This window comes from Lithobates pipiens, unplaced genomic scaffold, assembly GCF_037356315.1.
Source record: "Lithobates pipiens isolate NorthernLeopardFrog02 unplaced genomic scaffold, aLitPip1_a1.2 Scaffold_19, whole genome shotgun sequence".
NCBI classification, from domain to species: domain Eukaryota; kingdom Metazoa; phylum Chordata; class Amphibia; order Anura; family Ranidae; genus Lithobates; species Lithobates pipiens.
In genome coordinates this window covers 79903634-79924639 of record NW_027507764.1, presented here as the reverse complement: position 1 = coordinate 79924639, position 21006 = coordinate 79903634, and the positions used below count along the sequence as shown (strand labels likewise).

Genomic DNA, 21006 nt, shown 5'->3' with positions numbered 1-21006 from the left:
TAGCAACAATTGGCCTGGTCATGAAGGGGGTAAAACCTTCTGGAGGTCAAGTGGTTAAACTTTTAAAAGTCTTGTCAAAGAGCAGACACCCACAATGTTCATACTATTCCTTTTGTGCGCCTCGGAAACTGGTTTCACTTTGTTACTAAAGCAGTCTATCCGAAAAAAAATTGTCTGGGGAATATTTGCAAGCCTCTAGTCTAGGGGCTAACAAACTGTGGTTAACCTCTTCTGCCCAAGTGTTTTCAGGGAGTGTTGATTGGCTAGGTGGAATTTTTCCGATTGTCTTTGTTTCCCCTATTGCCACGTACACCCGACTGGACTTTCCGGCAGACTAGGTCCGACAGAATCAGTCCATCGGACAAGCCGCTCGTGTGTGGGCTAATCCGATCATTTTTCATGAAAATAATCAGACGGCCCTAGAAATAGAACATGTTTCAAGTCTGTCAGACGGACTCAATGCCTATCAAGAAAACCGTTCTTCTGTATGTTGGTCCGATGGACCAAATATGACGCAAGGGAAGCTATTGGCTACTGGCTATTGAACTTCCTTTTTTAGTCCCGTCTTGCGTCATCACGTTCAAAACTAACGGACTTTCAAACGGACTTAGTCCGTTCGTGTGTGGCCAAGTCCGTTCGTTCAGAAAGTTCGTCGGAACTCCACCGAAAGTCTGTCGGGAAGACCGTCGGACCTAGTCTGCAGGATAAGTCCAGTCATGTGTATGCAGCATAAGAAAGCTCCCTTCCCCATTCTCCATAAACAGCACTATTAATGAATGTGTGAGGCCTTCCTACCTGCCATGCCCTTGTCCTGTGAGAGCATGTTTATTGGCCACCAAGGCAGTTTAAAGGAAAGGGGGATATCATATTTTTTTTTTTCTAAATTTAAAATGGCTCACAAGTTTGTTTAAATTCACTATCCAAATAGTCTGCACAATAAAGACTTTTAGCTCCAGCTGAGGTGGAATTGAAAGTATAACGTGTGTGGCCCGGATGGTGGACTACTGTGGGCAAGAGTGGACTCCAGGGCTTTGGCACCTAGCTGATTGCAGGGAACTGAGGAGGATACAGATTGGCCCGTGAGTGGTGAAAAGGGTTTGATTAGTCGAACTGTAAGTTTGCTTGAAAGGGTTAATTCACCGTTACCAGAAAATTGCCTGTGCAGCTAAATGTTGCATGCGAATAAAAACAAACTGTGCAGCTTTGACTGAAGTTGGATAATGCCTTTGATATTGGTGTCGGTCATTTACATACAGTTCCTCCTGGAGCCTGGCTGAAAAACTCCTGGAGATAGCAGCATCCCACTGTCCTACCTCATTGCTAGGATTTTGCTAAGACATTCCCCATTGTTACCAATTACTCCATCATCACAGGAGTGAGCTCTCAAACCCCTGCACATGTGTGGTCACTATCTCCTCTGTTGCAGCATCACTGAGCTCCGAGCTTCTGTGACAAGTAGGAGAGAAAGGACATGTGAAGGGGTTTGAATCAGCTGGGAGTGTCTTAGCAACAGCCTAGCAACAAGGCAGAACTGGATGATGTCACTGGCTTCAGAAGGTGTGTAAATGGCCTAAACCCATAGCAAGGGTTTATTTAACTTTGGTCAAAGTGGCCCAGTTTGTTTATATCTACAGGTAATTAAAAACTTATGAAAATGATGACAGTTAATATGAGTCCATAATTAATGAGTTCATGAAAAAAAGTCCGTAGATAGTCAACATTAGCGATCCTATGTAAGAACACCACGGTGGTTACACACACTTGAAATGCGCACACGTGCCCGTCACCTTGTAGTGAGTGCGCTTACCAGATTAAGGCTTAATAAAAGCGTTGTAAATATATCCTTAATCGCCTTAAGGTACTCCGCCTCTTAATGGATCAGCTCACCGTAATTAAGAGCAGTATTCACATATACACATCTTATTCCATGGTCCCACAAATTGCTATCAATGGCTCAAAGGAAGAAGAGGGAACCAACATAGTGTAATACTGATTGGAAGTTTAATAAGAGCAAATAAAGTAGCACACTTACATGGACATCGAGTCAGTACAGCATGCACAATAAAACATAAAAAAGCCGGCCGGCATTCGGGAGCCCGTCCTCCCCTTCTGCAACGTGATGGCGTCACTGCGTGCCTTCCCAGGCGCGTTTCGTCATAAGTTGACGTTATCAATGGGGAACCATTGACAACGTCAACTTATGACGAAACGCGTCTGGGAAGGCACGCAGTGACGCCATCACGTTGCAGAAGGGGAGGACGGGCTCCCGAATGCCGGCCGGCTTTTTTATGTTTTATTGTGCATGCTGTACTGACTCGATGTCCATGTAAGTGTGCTACTTTTTTTGCTCTTATTAAACTTCCAATCAGTATTACACTATGTTGGTTACCTCTTCTTCCTTTGAGCCATTGATAGCAATTTGTGGGACCATGGAATAAGATGTGTATATGTGAATACTGCTCTTAATTACGGTGAGCTGATCCATTAAGAGGAGGAGTACCCTAAGGCGATTAAGGGTATATTTACAACGCTTTTATTAAGCCTTAATCTGGTAAGCGCACTCACTACAAGGTGACGGGCGCGTGTGCGCATTTCAAGTGTGTGTAACCACCGTGGTGTTCTTACATAGGATCGCTAATGTTGACTATCTACGGACTTTTTTTCATGAACTCATTAATTATGGATTCATATTAACTGTCATCATTTTCATAAGTTTTGAAGTATATTAATTATTTATATTTTTATTATATTTTTTTTATATTTTTATTATATCTTGTATTTTGGGTAGTGGGTGTATAGAATATTTTTTGTATGTTGGCGCAGCTTTCTGTATTTCCTTATTGCTGTTAGGTGTGTGTATCCCACTTATTGCTGCTGCCTTCTTTATAGATTAATTTTATTCTATATTTTTTGTTTCTGTCTAGCGCAGTTTATTTTTCCTTTATATCTACAGGTGCCCATTATCTGCATTGTCAGTTTTTTGGTAAAGGCAAACAAACACTTTAGGTTACACTATATTACCAAAGGTTTGTAGAAGTCTATCAGCCCTATATGAATTTGTTGGGTACCCCAATCTAAAACCATTGGCATATTATGGGGTTTAGTAAAACTTTAACTTGATAACTGTAATGGAGCACCTTTAGTTTCCTGTACTTATCAGCTTGCAAACACAAAATTCTTATTTGTTTTGTCCTTCCTGTCTGTTTTTAATTCCAGCTGTCGCAGCTCATAGTAAATGCAGGAGGAGTGGCTGCTGTCATTGACTGCATCGGGAATTGCAATGGCAACGTGAGACTTCCTGGGATAATGATGCTTGGCTATGTAGCCGCACATTCGGAGAATCTTGCAATGGCTGTCATCATCTCAAAGGTCAGTTACTGAATAACAACATGTTGCCAGGAGGTACATTCTATAATAATTACTGACCTGTCAAGTCATCTAACATCCATCAGTTACAAGTGTACTACAGCAGGGGTCTCCAAACTTTCTAAGCTAAGGGAACGTTTACTGTCTTTTGGATTTTAGTGGGGCCAGACTGTGGCCCTTGGGAGTACAAAATGTCCCAGCATCAGTTGGAATAAACAATCCCCCATCATTGGTGTCCTTGGGGGGGAATCTTGCCCCATCATTGGTGTTATTGGGAGGAATTGTGCCCCATCATTGGTGTCATTGGGAGGAATTGTGCCCCATCATTGGTGTCCTTGGGAGGAATTGTGCCCCATCATTGGTGTCATTGAAGGAATTGTGCCCCATCATTGGTGTCATTGAAGGAATTGTGTCCCATCATTGGTGTCATTGGGCCTCATTGTTGGTGCCATTGGAAGGAATTGTGCCATTCGCTGGTGTCAGTTAGAGCTGCACGATTAATCGCCAAAAATCGCCATCGCGTTTTTTTCCCGATTGCGATCTTGACAAAGTGTTTCACGATTCTTAATATGCAAAGAATTCTCTCTGCTCTTCTGAAGCCACAGCAGTCAAAAGAAAGGAAGAAAAAAAAAACTGGCAGTCTGCCAAGAATCACAACATTCTTTAGTAGTGAAACTTAAGTATAAACATTGTAACAATTTGTCAATGGAATAGATTTTGTGTGTAAATGAGGAAAGTTTAACCACTTAAACACTAAACCTTTTTCTGACATTTGTTGGTTTCAAGTTAAAATATTTTTTTTTGCTAGAAAATTACTTAAAACCCCCAAACATTATATATATAAAATGGTGTTTGCTGCAATATTTTATGTCACACTGTATTTGCGCAGAGTTCTTTCAAATGCAATGTTTTTGGAAAAAATTACTTTAATGAATATAGCGCCGGGCTCCTGAAGAGCACGTGCTATGTTTTTGTAAATTTAGTTTTTCCTAAGACCATAGTTGGGTGTTAGGATTATTTTCAGTAAATGATGGTTTTGGCATCAGTTTAGCTGGACTGTACTATGTTCTGCCTGGTCATAGGTGTAGGTGTCACTTATAACAGGCATTGGAAAGCAGTCTGGTTGGAAGCATTGGGTACCAAGCTCTCTCTCTGAGCCAATCAACGGGTGTGTTGTCTCGCTGTGTATCCTGGGAGAGGGTACTTAAGGAGCTGAGATCACGTGGTTCTGGGTTCCGGTCCAGAAGTATGTGCTGACTCCATGGTCCTGGTCCTCCTGGCCAGCCCCCAGAGGCCCTCATGGCCTGGGGTGCCCTCATGGCCTGGGGTGCGGATCCATCCATTTCCGAGTCTCGGGGCTGGCTAGCCTGAGGCACAGTAACTGGAAGGAGGGTTCCAAGGTGGTCCGTGCCGTCTTGGGTTTGGAGAGGCCCAGCAACTGAAAATGCAATCAGGGGAAGACTCTTCAGAAGAGGGCCACGCACGTGGCTGGCTGTTCAGTAAGAGCCTGGAAGCTAAGCTGAAAGGACACCAAGTGAATCCGCATTCTTACGGTATCGCTGGACCGGCTGAAAGATACTGATACCGTAAGAGAGTTCCTAATTTCATCCTTCAGTTACAACTAAGTTCTGTGAGAGACTTTTCTTGTTCTATTCTAAAGTTCTACAACCAAGTCTGTGGCAGAGACTTTGCTAAGTTTAAATCACCTGTCGGCTGCTAAATTCACTAAAGGGGATTTATCCGATAGTTGAAATACCCAGTTGCGAATGGCTATTCCCTGGATCACTTAGAGAGAGACATTTCAAGTGTCAGCAGTTTCAAGAGTACCTGAGCTTTACTACCCTTACCTTCTATTCCCTACTGAGAGACTGTGTTTTGTTCAATGGTTTTTGCAAATAAAAATTCCCAAAGGGATTCAAGTATCAGTCTCTACAGTTTAATGGGCCATCAACCTCGGGAACCCCTAGATGAGCAATGAGGTGGAGACGGTAACGGTAAGCCCAGCAAAACCAGCCGCTCCCTCAGGGGTTAGTGCTACATGAATAAAAAAAAAAAAAAAAAAACAACCAGTAAAGTTAGCCCAATTTTTTTGTATAATGTGATGCCGCGTACACACGACCAGACTTTCCGGCAGAAACGGTCAGACGGAGTAATTTCATTGGATATTCCGATCGTGTGTGAACTTCATCTGACTTTTTTTTCAAAAATTTGGATGGCCCTAGAAATAGAACATGTTTAAAATCTTTCCAACGGAATCAATTCCTATCGGGAAACCATTCGTCTGTATGCTTTTCCGACGGACCAAAAAGGACGCAAGGGCAGCTATTGGCTACAGGTTATTGAACTTCCTTTTTCTAGTCCCTTCATACGTCATCGCATTCTAAACAAATGGACTTTGGTGTGATCGTGTGTAGGCAAGTCCGTTTCAGCGGAACTCCATCGGACAGACCATCAGAGTTTATTCTGATGGAAAAAACGGTCATGTGTACGCGGCAAGATTTTACGTTGCGAGAATCGTGATCTTTTTATTCTAAGCAGAAAAATCGTGATTCTCATTTTGGCCAGAATCATGCAGCTCTAATATATATATATATATATATATATATATATATATATATATTTTTTTTTTTTTTGCAGAGACCCTAGGGAATAAAATGGCAATTGCTGCAATATTTTATGTCACACTGTATTTGCCCAGCGGTCTTTCAAATGCAATTTTTTGGGAAAAAATACAATTCAATAAATAGGAAAAAAAATGAAACGGTAAAGTTAGCACAATTTTTTTGCTTTAATGTGAAAGATGATGTTACGCCGCGAGAATCGTGAGAGAATCGTGGATCTATCCTCTAAGCAAAAAAATTGTGATTCTCATTTTAGCCAGAATCGTGCAGCTCTAGTTCCTAGCTATTAGGAACTCACGACGTCTCTCCTCACAGAGCAAAATAGGAATTTGTGTGTTTACACACACACACTTCCGTGTTCTGCTGCTCGTGCCCGCGATCGCTTGTGGCCAGCGGTCATCGTGACCGCTGGACATGAGCATCGGCACCCCCGCAGTGCAGCGGGCATGTGTATACGCCTCCAATCCCGATCCCATTAGCCAACTTATAGTTACGAAGACTCGTGGGATCGTGACGACCTGCTGCAGTAAAATGATGACGACTGGTCGGCAAGCGGTTAATCTTAAATAGTTTATTTATTCTTGTTATGCCAATTTGTAATCACAAGATATTTACTCATTATTTCGAGTGAAGAGAATCAAACACTTGTACTACTTGAATTCAGAATCCAATTTTCATTTGGCATCCAGCAAGAGTTTAAAACTTAGCACTAACCTTCTTTTTACTTGAAACCTCCTCAATAAATCTTAACAAAAATTCTAAATTGTCAGATGTACATTTATCATGTAGGCACTGGCCCATGTTTTCCTTTTTTCCTAATATGTACAGATTTTTATTTTATTGGTTCTTGTTTTGTACAGTTAATCATATGTTATAATAACTAAACACATAGATAAACGAAATCTATACTTTCTTTTTTCTTTTTGAAAAGTAATATTAATATATGTAGCACCCTAGGCAGGGTTGCTAATAAATGTATTTGCCGATAGTTGCCTTGGCCAATTGTTAGGAGGTCAATTGGAATTTCTGCACTTTTATCTTCTGTTGCTAGATGGCCGGGTATCTGAAGACATTAGATAAGACAAGAATATTGCAAGGACAGATTAGGAATAAATGGGGTGTCTCAGCCAATGGACAGGGATTTTCTTGGATCCCTTGGCCTGCTGGGAAAGCCTATTTATTTGGGCGGAGTCAGGTGATCGGGGCTTTGTGACACCTGGATGGCTGTCTGGGCGGACGTGTGTTGTATTGCCCCAGGCTGCTAGTCCATAAACCTAAGGCCTATCCCAGGAACATCTGGCTCCTAGACTGTCTGAGGGCCTATCCAGAAGCAGGAAAGCAGCGTAGGGTTGGAACTCCGGCTTGTTTCCGCCGGCCGGGAAACCAGTTGTGGTCGGAGGTAGAAGGGAAGCTGTCGCTGGGAAGCTGTTGACCATCCACCTTGCTTCCGGAGATCACTGTAAGTAAGCTGAGGCCAGTACCAGAGCAAACTTCTTGTCAGCCGGGTACTGTGAAGAAGTGGGAAAGCTTCAGCAAGTGCCAAGTCAGGGACCCAGTGAGACAGCAGAGGTGACACTTGTGGAGTGTCAAGCCAGGGACCTAACGTGTCAGCAGGGGTGAAGCTTGAAGAGTATCTGTGAGTGCCAAGCCAAGGACCCAGCAGTAAAGCGGGGTGATGCTTGAGGAAGATACTGAGTGCTACAGTGAAAGAGCTCAGGGGATTCAGTGGCTAGTGGATCTGAAGTCTAGTGAGAGAGATTGGGAGCTCATTGAGACCCACAGTGAGTAAGGCCCTAACCCCCTCTCCCACAGTTCTGTTTAAGACACAATAAATCTCTTTGCATTTAAGAATGTGTCTGGCGCCCACCATTTCATCTTGCATTACACCCACCATGCCTTGTAACCCACTCTACACTGAAGGATGTCAGCTATGCCTAACTCTGGAGGTCACCATTAGTCATCAGGGGCCCTTGCTACATACATAATCACAATAATTGAATACTACTACCAATAGTGGCAGTGGTGTTTATTTTTTTTACCCTGCTACCATTGCTGGTATTTGAAGCTTAATTTTAATCTGCTTATATTTTGCCTTTGTTGGTTCCTAAAATCAACATGCACGTGGCATTTTTAAGCAAAACTGTTGTTTCCATTACAAATCTTATTTTAGATCCAGTATAGTCATCACTAGTATGCTTTTCTCTGCATTGCAGGCACCATGGCTGGTGGGAGAGGCCAGCTGGGTGATGTACATAGCTTCCTCAAATCATCACAGCACCCTGTCTCAGTACTCCGCCCAAACACCCTCAGCCCTGATGCAAGCAGTGGGTGACTCTTAGGCTCCTTTCAGATAGGGTGGACTCTGTCAAGCTGATCCGCCTGCTCAGCGGGGAATCTCTCCGGGTCAGTGTCCACTCTGCATAGAATAGGACACAGCCCACTGTTCACTATGTGGCGGTTGGATGGAAAAGGACTGCCTGTCCGTTTCCATCAGACTGTCATCTGATCCGATTGGCAAGACGTATGGGCAACGGATCCCCATCCATCTGGTTTTAGCGGACAGGATTGGATTGGGTGCCAGTGGGTGTCAATAGACACATGTCCGCTGACATCCGTCGCTCCATAGAGAGATATGAATGGTCGGATAAGGTCCACCTAAAAAACTGACAGATGGACCCGATTGGTCCGTCAGTGTGAAAGGGGCCTTGGGAAGAGTTATGCAAACAAAATATATTGATGGATGAGTGTTGAGGCATAGGCGTTTCTTGGCCAGCTGCATTTGCATGCAAACTACCCTAGGTAACAAATCCATGTCAAGTTTTGTGGACAAGATCAGATTAACAATACTCTAGGTCAAGCCAACATGCAACATGCAAATGCTGAGCCTTCTTGATTGAAGAAACTGAAAACCAATGAATGCAAGAGGCAGGTAAGGCTGGAAGGGGAAGGGCTAGATGGTGCTAGACATCTTCCATAAAATAGCAGTCTCTCTATGATGTGCTACAGCTTCTAATGAACACTGTGAGAATTTCATTGTGTGCAATGATATCGAGGTTAGCAAGTGAATGTATGGCAGGAGTTATACAACACTTTTTAGTACATTAATGTTTGTGTACTATAAAACAGTGTGTAAGAGAAATGGACCAGGCTTATTAAATGTTAATTTAAAAAAAGGTTAAAACCTAAAGTTTTAGAGTAATTTGTCATATATACAATGTTCTGCATATTGTTTGAAGTTTTGGGCCGAGTAATCTTAGGTATGAATAAAAGAGGCGGGGAATTGATTGTGTTATAAAGACACACATAAACATATTTTCACCATTTTTACTTTTCTGGCTTTTATAATCTTTATCTAGTAGCAGCTTCCTTCATTCATTCAGTCATTTCATTCATTTTTTATTTAAAATTATCTTAAAGTAGGAAAAGCCTATTATTAAGTCAGGAAAACAACACAAAGTAAGTAAGTCCATAGCAGCCAATCAAAAAGCTCTTTTCATTATAAGATTTTGTCTTTCATTTTGGCTGCTGTAAAACATCTCAATGCTGATTGGTTTCTACAGGTAACTGCCCATAATTGCCCAAAGTGTCCTTGTAATGGGATGAAACATCAGCCTCATCTCAACTCAAGTCCTGTAGTATTTTCATCTCTCTGCCTCCAAGAAAAACCTTAATGAGACAATATTGCTGGGCAACTGTATAAAAGGACATCGTTATTTTAATCTATAATTGGCCACCAGTGTTTAACCCTTTGTGGTTGTCTAGGCTTGCTAGTTATGGAGAGGTTATTAATGGAGACCAGATAATTGCATAGGTGAAATGGTTTCCTCTCCTCTTATGAATTGGTAAGACAGAGGGGACACAAAAGCCATGATTTCTATCTAATGGTTTGTGTTATCTGTGAGATTACTTGCTATGCATTGCTTCTCAGTGTGGACTTTTGTGTTGAACCTTGCAGGGGGTCCCTCAATTAGCCATCTGCCTGTCAGAGGAAGCTGAAGATCACATCAAGGCAGCTGCTGCCTGGTCCCTTGGCCAAATTGGAAGACACACTCCAGAGCACGCACGTGCTGTAGCTGTAGCAAATGTGTTGCCAAAGCTGCTGTCTCTATACATGGAGACCGAAAGCTCTGAGGACCTTCAAGTCAAGGTACTGTACATCCCCACTTGCTTTCTTTGAATTATGCCACTTGCTGAAAAATGGTCACATCTACTTAAACCAGCTATTGGCAATCTTTCTTCAGTACTGCTTCTTCTTCTTACTATATGGAATGTTTAAGATTTTACATTTTAAAGGTAATGTTTTTTTTTATTGTTACCCTTAGTCTTTTATTCTGCATTTTATTTATTAGGTTAAAATTAGGGAAGCACCGATACCATTTTTTTTTTTACTACAGGTATGAGTACCGATACTTTTTTTAGTACTCGCCAATACCAATTACTGATACCTACCGCAACTGTTTTGTTTACACTTCAGCCGTCAGCAATGGTACAAATCATTGAAAAGTAATTTATAAATTGATTTTGTTTTTTAATTTTGTGCGTTTTAAATGTGAAATGTGTAAATATATATTAATATATATGCATAAAGCAAACAAAAAAAAGTTTTAATTGTTTATCGTTTATAAAATAGAAGTGAACAAAAAAAAAAAGCAGGAAAAGAATAATTAAATGGAGGAGAATGGGAAGTTAATTAAGGCTGATTAGAGTAAATTAAGGGTTAATAAGGGGTTAAACAGCGGAACATTTGTTCATCCCCACTGACAGCTCAAAGAACCGAGCCTGAAAGTATCAAGTACCGATACTTGTGCAAATACTCGGCATTGACGATACCGATAGTAGTATCGGTGCAACCCTAGTTAAAATGGATCACTTAGGAACCTCCAGCATAGGATAGGCCAATAATAGTAAGAAAATAATAAGAAAAATCCTTCAGAACCCATTAGGAGTCATTATGAATGTATCAAATCACAACTTCCACGCTACAGGGCTTGAAACATAAGCAATCGAAGTGCAGTCGCTGTAGATAAACCCTATGTCTCTGCCTGTTGCCCTTATTGACCCCAGCATATTGTGATCATGCTTCTGCCAAGTCAGTCATTTCCAGCATCATCTGAGTGACATTTGAGCAGACATGTATGGTTCTGAAGATGAAGCAGTCCCTGCTAAAATGGCCATATGTACTGAACTACCAGTGTGGTTTATTCAAGTGAAATAGCAGGTGCCAGCATTGTGGTGTAGCAACACTGCAGTGCTGTGGCACCACCACGGTGTGCCAACACCAGCCACAAAGTGGTAGACCAACACTTTCTTGGAAAGCCCATGTTAGCTTTTTTTGATGCCCTTGAAAGGCCGTTGTAAAAACATCCCTATTTTGAAGCACCAGTCATCTCCTTGTTTACAGCCCAATATGGCATGAACAGAATATTTTGCTGCCATACAATCTATTTTTCATTGATGAGCTTTTAAATGTAATTGCTGACAAACCAATTTGTGTGCCCAACAGTTTATTGCTAGAAATCAATATTCTAGTTATGTTTCAAAATGTATGTGGAGGCCTATTGCTATAACTCAACTAAGTTTTTTACACCTGACAGTGAACATGGAAATAACTAGGAAAAATCAATTGTCATCTTATTGGTCCACAGACTTAATCCATCACATGCCCATAAATTCTGCAGTCCTTCTCAGGACACAGTACTAAAGAGATCTTTACATTTTGGTGACAATAATCTTTGCACACTCAGATGTGACATCACATATCATGGACTCTTCGAGCCTACATCCCTTCAAGAAGTGAACCCACCCTGTTTCTTATACATTGCTCATAATCCTAAAAAAGCTGAATTTCCCACTGCTTGCTCCTGCGAGCTTGATGAGAAGGACTGTAATGGCTATCCATACTGGTCAATTCCTGCTCCCTTATATGACACCAGTTAGGGAGTTACAGTGGGCTATGAATCGAGAGGTAATTTACCTCCTAGTAAGTAGGTGAGTGAGATAGATCTTTCACGGCAGTGCTATATAATGTGGGGTTATCTGCTGCAGCTGGTCAATACACCCCTGCATTGCTGTGCCAATGAAAAATGGAAATCCCTCCGGGGTCATTTGTCATCATTGCACCATCACCACCCAAATTCCAGCCCATGTGATCACCCACAGCTTCAACCTCATCTGATGTTATAAACAAGGCATACTGGGACATGTACTCAGAATACTGAAACAAAATTACAGAACCTTCCTCACAGAATAGCACAATTCCTCTTTTCCAATAGCTGCAATCCATTATAGGAATCTGCGTTTAATGGATATGCATTTTAAAGCATTTATACTGATTTTCACACTATTTAACATAATCCCTCAGATATGAATGTTTATGAATATCAAGAGGGCAATTTTATTGTGCGGGGAGCTCAGCTTTAAATCAGAAAGACCTCTCCATCTTTTACACATTTACTACGATCCAATGCAGTCAGTTTAGCAAGGCTTTTACAAAGCCCCTGGGCTGCATCTATACTGCCAGTGCCAATAGGGACAAATTTATTTTTGTATTGCAGTTTAGAAAATGAGAAGAAACATTTTTATTTTCTTGTTTATACATATGAAGTCCATCAAATCATTTAGCATTAGCTTTATCTGCATGGAGTTTGTGTGTTCTTTTTGTGAATTTGTCTGTTTAATCCTAGTACATAATCCTGTTTTTCTTCCAAGGTGAAAAAATGTAATAAAAAATAACAGTTTAAAGTGGCTGTAAGGGCTGACGGTTGTTTACCTTAATGCATTCCTTGCATTAAGGTAAAAAACCTTCTGTGCCAGAGGATTCCCCCAGCCCCGCCTTATACTTACCTGAGCCCGATCTCGATCCAGTGACGTGCCCGAGAGCAGTGGCTCTCTCCCTTCTCACAGGGCAGATTGATAGCGGTGGGAGCCTTTGGGTACCATTGCTGTCAATCAAATTCTGTGACAAGGGAGGGGGGGGGGGGCAGAGCCACCCTGTTTGTATCAATAGATGCAGACAGATTCCAACGCACTATTCCCAACGCACAGGTTCCTGCAGTGTATGTAAGCTGGTGCTGCAATGACTTAAGTCAAAGTAGTATTAAAGCTTCTATTTTTTTATTAATGCACAGCGCAGCCCCGATCCTCCTTATCTTGAGTCCCCTGCTGGCACTCCTGGCTCCACCTCTCCAGCAAGTGCCCCCATAGGATACTGCTTTCTATGGTGGCAATCATGTGGGCCCGCTCCCGAGCTGCCCTGTCTGCATTATTTAAAGCAAGATGGGTACAAAGCTTAATTTGGCGATCACATCATTATAGCAGAAGCAGGGTTTTGGAATCTCGCAGAACCCAGGTCACATGCCTGGTGAAGGGGTCCTGCAAGGGTCCAAAACCTTGCCCCTGCTATAATGATGTGATTGCTGAATAAAGCTTTGAACCAATTTTTGAAGATACTTGGTGTGCTGGTGACATTCTCTCACTCTAATAGATGCAGACAGGGTGGCTCGGGAGCAGGCCCACATTTTGGGTGTTGTTAACTCTGCACTGACACCCGCAGCAGATCGCAAGGGCAGTGCGGTTGGAATGCAGTGCGGGAAGCCGCATGGGAACACTGCATCCTAGTGTGAACGGACCCTAAGTCTGCCTTTTTTTTTCTAAATGCCCCTGTTGAATAACCATTTTCTTATATAGGGTGACAATGCTCTGCCTGTCCCATGAAAAATACCAGAAACATTCCCATCTCTGCAGCCACTGTATCTGTTGCACGTGGGCTAACAACGTCACTGCTTTAATTTTGCCTCTGTACTGTTTGTCTGCAGATAACCTTGCCTGGCTTCGCTCACAAACACACCCTCCTAGATTCTTGCCACCAAAATGCTGATGGGATATGTAGATTTTACTGAAGCTTGCACACCTTAGGGAAATGATGGCAAACCCTTCTAGATATCTTCCATCAGACAAAGAAAAGCTGACAGAAATTGTAGCATCCCCTTACTTAACAATCATTTTTGTCCCTGTTGCTATTAGAGAGTTTTCTTCGCTGTCTGGTGAAAAGGTTGTCCCTGGAACACTGAGCAAGGGGAGATGTCTCTAATGGAGTCCAGGGCAGCTGTAATACATGAAAGGAGTTTTAATCCTACCCTACTCTACTTAAAACAAAAAAATGTTTTGGTGATAGATAAACTTTAAAAAATTGTAAGTTAATTTAGAGCAGGGTTAGGCAACCTTAATGAGGTGGAGATCTACCTGAAAACACGGAAGAAGTCAAAGATCACCAGGCAGTGTTGCCTCCTCACACCTGATTTAATCTGAATTTCTGAATCACCTTGTCGCAGTCGCGTGCATTGCATGCCAATCATGGGTTTAAATCAGGTGGTGAGAATGCAACATATCAAATATCGCCTCTTCACGACCTGTCAACACACATTCAGATCGCTTTTCATAGGAGCATATGAATGACCCCTTAGTTGCACTCGGCAGCGGAACCCTTAGGGCCGCATATAGTTGGGGGGGTGGGTGTTAAAACAGCAGGATATAATAGAAGTCTAGGGCTAAGTACAGAAAACCCGCAGGAAAGCTGCAGTTGCACTGCACTGCACCCACGGTCTGGGTAAAGCACAGCACATCAGTGTGAAAGCAACCCTATACTAACATACCCAGTGTATTGCTTCAAGCTGACCTGAAAATCTCCTTTTTCCTGCTGCTTGCACCTCTCTGTAGACCGCTAGCCGGGATAAAAGATGGAGTGCAGTTGGTATCACTCCACATGGGATAGGAACCAGCACTACAGAGGAGGCATCGGCTTATGCAGCTCTTGCTCCCTACTACAGATCCAACTTTACAAGTAATCCCTCTGCATTGCACCATTTGATGCTCTGGAACGGTGGGTCAGCAAGCCCTGACCATGATCTACCAGTCACCTTGCCAAAATCTACCGCTTGCTGACCCCCAATTTAGAGTTATATTATGTTTGACCTCCAGCCCATTTACCACCATCTCCCTTTCTAAATTCAAGCCTGGCAGCTTTAAAGAGGTTAGGTAGTAGTGTCTAGTGTCTGTTAGTGCTCATGTTGGCAGGTATTGATTTCCTGTGTTGGACATGTGTTTGGAAGACATGTCAAAGGCATGTCAGCAAAATCTTATTGACTCTATTTGTGCAGTAGACATGACAGGTCAGAGGTTGTGTTTAACATGCTTTGAATTGCACTGTGCTTCTCTGAACCAATTTGTCCTATGAACGGGCATTTATAATTTAGACAAGGCAGGTCAAATACAGCCTTTTCTTGTTAAAGTGGTTGTAAAGGTAAAGAAAAATATTTGCCAGCCCCTCTGTTCTATCAATCTATCCTACGCTGTGTAAATGCTTTTATAAAATGATGCCTGGTAAATACCTTATCTCATATCTTTTTTGGCCCATCACATGACCTCTGGCCGCTATCCTCCTCTGATCTAAGGGTTACAGACATAGTTTCTTTACCTTTACTACCAACTACTAATAGCAGCAGGAGGGGGGGGGGGGGGGGCGGAGAAGGCTCACTCACACACACACACAGAAGATTGCAGGAAGGGAGGGAAGGGGAGAGAGGAGAGCCACATAAACTGACCATGGTAATGATGGATCAACAGCCATGATTACCGTGGTCAGCACACACAGGGGGGACACAGGAACAGACAGGATCAACCAGGTATTTTATAGCTTAGAGAGCAACAGATTAGACAGCACAAGCACTGTGCTGTTTAATCTGCTATAAGGGAACAGGATCTCTATTTTTTTTTTTAGGGTTACAACCACTTTAAATATTCTGTTGTCAATTCAAATGCAGCTGTATTATCTTGAATAGAAAACAGAATATGATTAGAATGCTCTTCAACATGATCCCTTATAGTGATGATCTGAGAAGCTGAAAAAAAAACAACTTGTTGATCCTTCTTCTTCCACAGTTGAATTTGGTAGCCCTGCTGTAGAAATAAGTAAACAGCAGGATGGCTTATGCCGCTTACACACGTAGCGGACTATCCGGTGGACTTAATCTGGCGGACTTCCCACCGGACTGTCCGCCGGACTTTCCGAACGGGCTACTTGCCCACACATGGCACTTTTTCAGCGGACTAATACGGCGTACTAAGTCCGCCGTACTTTTGAAATGAATGGACTCGCCCACACACGCGGTGGAAAGTCCGCTCATTTTGAGGTAGGCGGGGCCCGCGAAGGGGACGTCGCTGGCCCCTCCACCTGGTATGGACTTAAAGGGGAACCCCAACGCCGGAAAAAATCGGCATGGGGGTCCCCCCCAGGTCCACATCAGACCCTTGTCCGAGCACGCTACCTGGCCGGCCAGGAAAGGGGGGCAAGCGAGCAACCCCCCCCCTGAGCCATACCAGGCCGTGTGCCCTCAACATGTGGGGTGCCCATGTTGATGAGGACAAGGGCCTCTTCCCGACAACCCTGGCCGTTGGTTGTCGGGGTCTGCGGGCGGGGGGCTTATGGGAATCCGGGAGCCCCCTTTAATAAGGCCCCCCCACCCTATGTGAATGAGTATGGGGTACAATGTACCCCTACCCATTCAACTGTAAAATAAAGTACAAAAAAACAACACACAAGGGTTAAAATAGTTTATTGCACAGCTCCGGGGGTCTTCCGTCTTCGGGGGTCTTCTCGTCAGACTCCTCCGCTATCTTCTTCTAGCTCTTTTACTAGCAGAGGAGCCCTGCTTTCTTCCTCGCCGCCGCCCTCTTCTTCCGACTTCGGGGGTCTTGTCCCCCTCTTCGGTTCTTCTGCCGGGCCACCGCACCTTCTTCTAGCTCTTTTACAGGCGGTGGCCCGGTCTTCTGTCGCCGCTGTCGTCGCCGCCTTCTGTTCTTCTGTTCTTCTCTTCTTCTCTTCAGATGTTGCCTCGTCGCATCCTCCGCTCACAATGGGACGGACCCGACGCGCGGCGACTTATATAGGGACATCACCAGATGATGTCCCCGCCTATTATGATGTCACAGTCCCAGCATCCTCTGGGACTGTGACACCATAATGGGCGGGGACATCATCCGCTGATGTCCCTATATAAGTCGCCGCACGTCGCGTCGGAGCCATTGTGAGCAGAGGACGCGACGAGGCAACATCTGAAGAAGAAGAGAAGAACAGAAGGTGGCGACGACAGCGGTGACAGAAGACTGGGCCACCGCCTGTAAAAGAGCTAGAAGAAGGCGCGGTGGCCCGGCAGAAGAACCGAAGAGGGGGACAAGACCCCTGAAGTCGGAAGAAGAGGGCGGCGGCGAGGAAGAAACCCGGGCTCCTCCGCTAGTAAAAGAGCTAGCAGAAGATAGCGGAGGAGTCCGGCGAGAAGACCCCCAAAGATGGAAGACCCCCATTGTGGTTTTTTTTACTTTATTTTACAGGTGAATGGGTAGGGGTACATTGTACCTCATACTTATTCACATAGGGTGGGGGGCCGGTATCCTTTAATAAGGGGGCCCCCGGATTCCCATAAGCCCCCCGCTCTCAGACCCCGACAACCAACGGCCAGGGTTGTCGGGAAGAGGCCCTTGTCCTCATCAACATGGGGACAAGGTGCTTTGGGGTGGGGGGGCCGCGTGGCCCCCCCTTCCCCAAGGCACCCCCCATGTTGAGGGCACGTGGCCTGGTATGGCTCAGGAGGAGGGCCGCTCGCTCGTCCCCCCCCTTTCCTGGCCGGGCGGGTAGCGTGCTCGGACAAGGGTCTGATGTGGACCTGGGAGGGACCCCCACGCCGTTTTTTCCGGTGTTGGGGTTCCCCTTTAAGTCCATACAAGGTGGCGGGGCCAGCGAGGCATCCTTTGCGGGCCCCGCCTACCTGGAGACGTGCTCAAAATGAGCAGACTTTTCTGCGGCGGGAAAAGTCCGTTCATTTCAAAAGTACGGCGGACTGGCATACGCACGGCCGGATTGTCCGCCGAAATGCAAGTCCGGCGGGAAGATTGGAGTGCAAAACTACTTTCTAAGTCCGCCGTACTTTCGGGTGAAAAAAGTCCACCGGAGGCTACACACGGGGGGGGTTGTCCGGCGGACTTGAGTTTGCCAGACTTTTCCACCCGATTGTTTGATCGTGTGTACGCGACATTACAAAGCTATAGTAGATCCAAAACATGACTCTTCAAAAATACACTAATACTCCATACACACTATTGGATTTTCTGCAGATTTTTGTACTCAGATTTACCAAAACCATGTAGTGCAATGGCCTGCCTGATTGCATACAAATTGAAACTCTTAAGCCCCGTACACACGAGAGGACTTATGTCCGACAGACTTCCGAAGGAGTTCTGCCGGAGTTCTGCCGGAGTTCCGACAGAGTTCTGCCGGACTTTTCGAATGAGCGGACTTGGCCACACACAATCACACTAAACTCCGACGGATTCGAACGTGATGACGTACGACTGGACTCGAATAAGGAAGTTCATAGCCAGTAGCCAATAGCTGCCCTAGCGTCGGTTTTAGTCCGTCGGAATAGCATACACACGAGCGAATTTTTCGAAGGGACCGGGTCCGGCGGAGTTCCGTCGGAAAAATTTGAAGCATGTTCCATATTCTAAAGTCCGTCAGACTTTGGCGAATCAAAAGTCCGTTGCAGCCCACACACGATCGAATAGTCTGACGGAATCAGTCCGTCGGACTTTGGATGTTGAAAAGTCCACTCGTGTGTACGCGGCATTAAGGTTTGACCTCCTATTGTATGGTTTTGGTAAATCTGAAGACAAAATCTGCAGAAAATCTAATAGCGTGTCTAAAACCTTCATCTCTGGAAGAACCAAATACAGTGACTACCTCCTCTAAAACCCTTTTCTTTTTTATGGCTTTACGTTTAGGTAAGGTGCAGGTTTACTTTAAACTCTAGGCATATAGCCGGTGCAGATGCACTGATTTGTTTTGTTAAACTTTATAAAACTCAATAAAAGATAAATTATTAAAAAAAAAACACTCTAAACATATAGCAACTCGGTGGATAATAGGAGTTAAAGTTATTCTAAAGGAAAGAATAAAAAATAAACAGGCATGTTAAACTTACCTGCTGTGTGCAATGGTTTTGCACAGAGCAGCCTCGATCCTTTTCTCGCGTCCCCATTCACACACAGAGCGTGGATCGACCCCGCCCCCGCTCTCTCCTCATTGGCTCACTCGCCCTGACTGACAGCAGTGGGAGAGAATGTGCAAGACTGTAACCATGGAAGTCTGAAAACCTCTGGGTTTTTGCATGTGCATTGTAAATCACCTGTGTGTGTGCAGATGTGCCAACAGACTCTGCCTGGACATCTGCGCATGCGCCATGAAGGTGGCACCCAGGGGGATGGAGCCACCTGGGAGGTGGACTTTGGTAATATGTTGTTATATTTACAGCTTACTGAACATGTTCGAATACTGTGAGCTGTAAAAATCATAAGTAAGCAGGGGTTTCACTTATATATAGAAAATTATTAGGGTTCCTCCATATAGAAAAGGCCGATCTAGACTGTATAATTATATATGCCTGCATATTTGTCGGCGTGCTGTCAGTTAAGATTGGACAAACTGGCAATGGACTGCATTTCCCACATGGTTTGCTAATATTACTAAACGTGATCTAGATGTTATAGAACATGCTGTTATTCTAGCTCAGGATAGATACAACTGCTCTGAATTTTGACAAATAAAGTGGTTGTTTAATGAGGTGGGCATGTTTCCACAGGGAACGCAGCGGAGACCACCAAAATTACTAGTGATGTGTAAAGAATTGGATCCAGGTGTGTACTGAGGGAGGTAAAGCTTGAACAGCCATGTGTTCAAATGCTAAACAGACAGCAAGATTTAGAAGGAATCCACAAATATAACCACTCCGAGAGCACAGGGAGAGATGACTGCTAGATCACTACAGCTTCATTCACACAAGACACCAATACATGGAGGGCAAAACAAATACTGTAGCTGCTGACTTTTAAAAAAACACACACTGTTCAGGATCCAGCGATGTCCTCACGCGACCTAGCTCTTTGCTAGTCTTCAACGTGCAGATGCCGGCATCCTAACTGTGGGTAGCTGACTGACTTCTTGCGGCTTCACAGCTGTCTGCCCACTACGCATGCTCGAGCCGTGCTGCACCCGTGATTAGTCCCGCAGTCTCCTGGGAGCTGTGACATGTCTCAAGAGGCTGTGGGAGGGGTCAAACTTCTGCTTATATCGCTATAACGCTCTGACCGGAAGTTGAAACTGGTACCTGTCACAATCAGGTACCCACTCCCCCAACCCCCCCACAGAAAAAAAAAACATCCCAAATAATGCAGAGGAGGTGGGGGGTGGAGGAGGAAAAACCAAACGTCCCCTTTTGGGTGAAGTTCTGCTTTAAACTGCCCATAGATAGAACGAAATTTGGCTGGTTCAGCAGAGTCTGGATGAATTTAGATCTATATATGGGCACTGTGGTTGTATAGAAACCTTCCTGCTGTCAGAATACAATGACACAGTGGGGGGACTCCCTCATTATTTCTTGAATGTGTATGGGGGAATCAGGGCAGTTTTTTTGTTTTTGTTTTTTTTAAACCCAGTGGTTGAACAGAAAAAACGGACTCATTTATGCCCAGTTTTAGTTATGCAAATATAGTGCATCAATCCTACTGCTGGATTTCAGGTAAGATCATATTTAGTCAAATCGATATTTAAAAAAAAAAAATACACTAAAATCATTATTAGCAGACACAAACACAATATACCATACAAAATTCCTGCTAAATCTAAAAGACTTGTGCTTGAATGAGATCTTGGGGCTCATTGACTGTGTCCTATTCATTGTAAATCAGCATTTTTTTTCCATAGATGGAGATTGTGCAGGCAGACTATGCTACACTTTTGAGATGCAGCAGCTGTACAAACACAGCCACAGATCCTAATTTTACAGATGTGTGGGTGCAGGCGTACAGCCCTGAACAAAGACTGTGTACATTCGGTGGCCATTTTACCACACCTGCACACGTGTCACACTAGGACTTAGAACTGCTTTCGTACAGCCCCCATAGAGTTACAGGG

The 21006-nt window shown here is 44.0% G+C and overlaps 1 protein-coding gene across 1 annotated transcript in view; it reads left to right on the top strand.

The window, feature by feature from the left end:
• The window catches only part of SPAG6 (sperm associated antigen 6), a 151380-nt gene that overhangs the window by 93483 nt on the left and 36891 nt on the right, over positions 1-21006 (top strand). Inside the window, exons 7-8 of the mRNA XM_077490957.1 lie at positions 3217-3369; positions 9943-10134. Of these exons, the coding sequence (XP_077347083.1) occupies positions 3217-3369; positions 9943-10134 (345 nt within the window). The remainder of the gene's footprint in view (positions 1-3216; positions 3370-9942; positions 10135-21006) is intronic.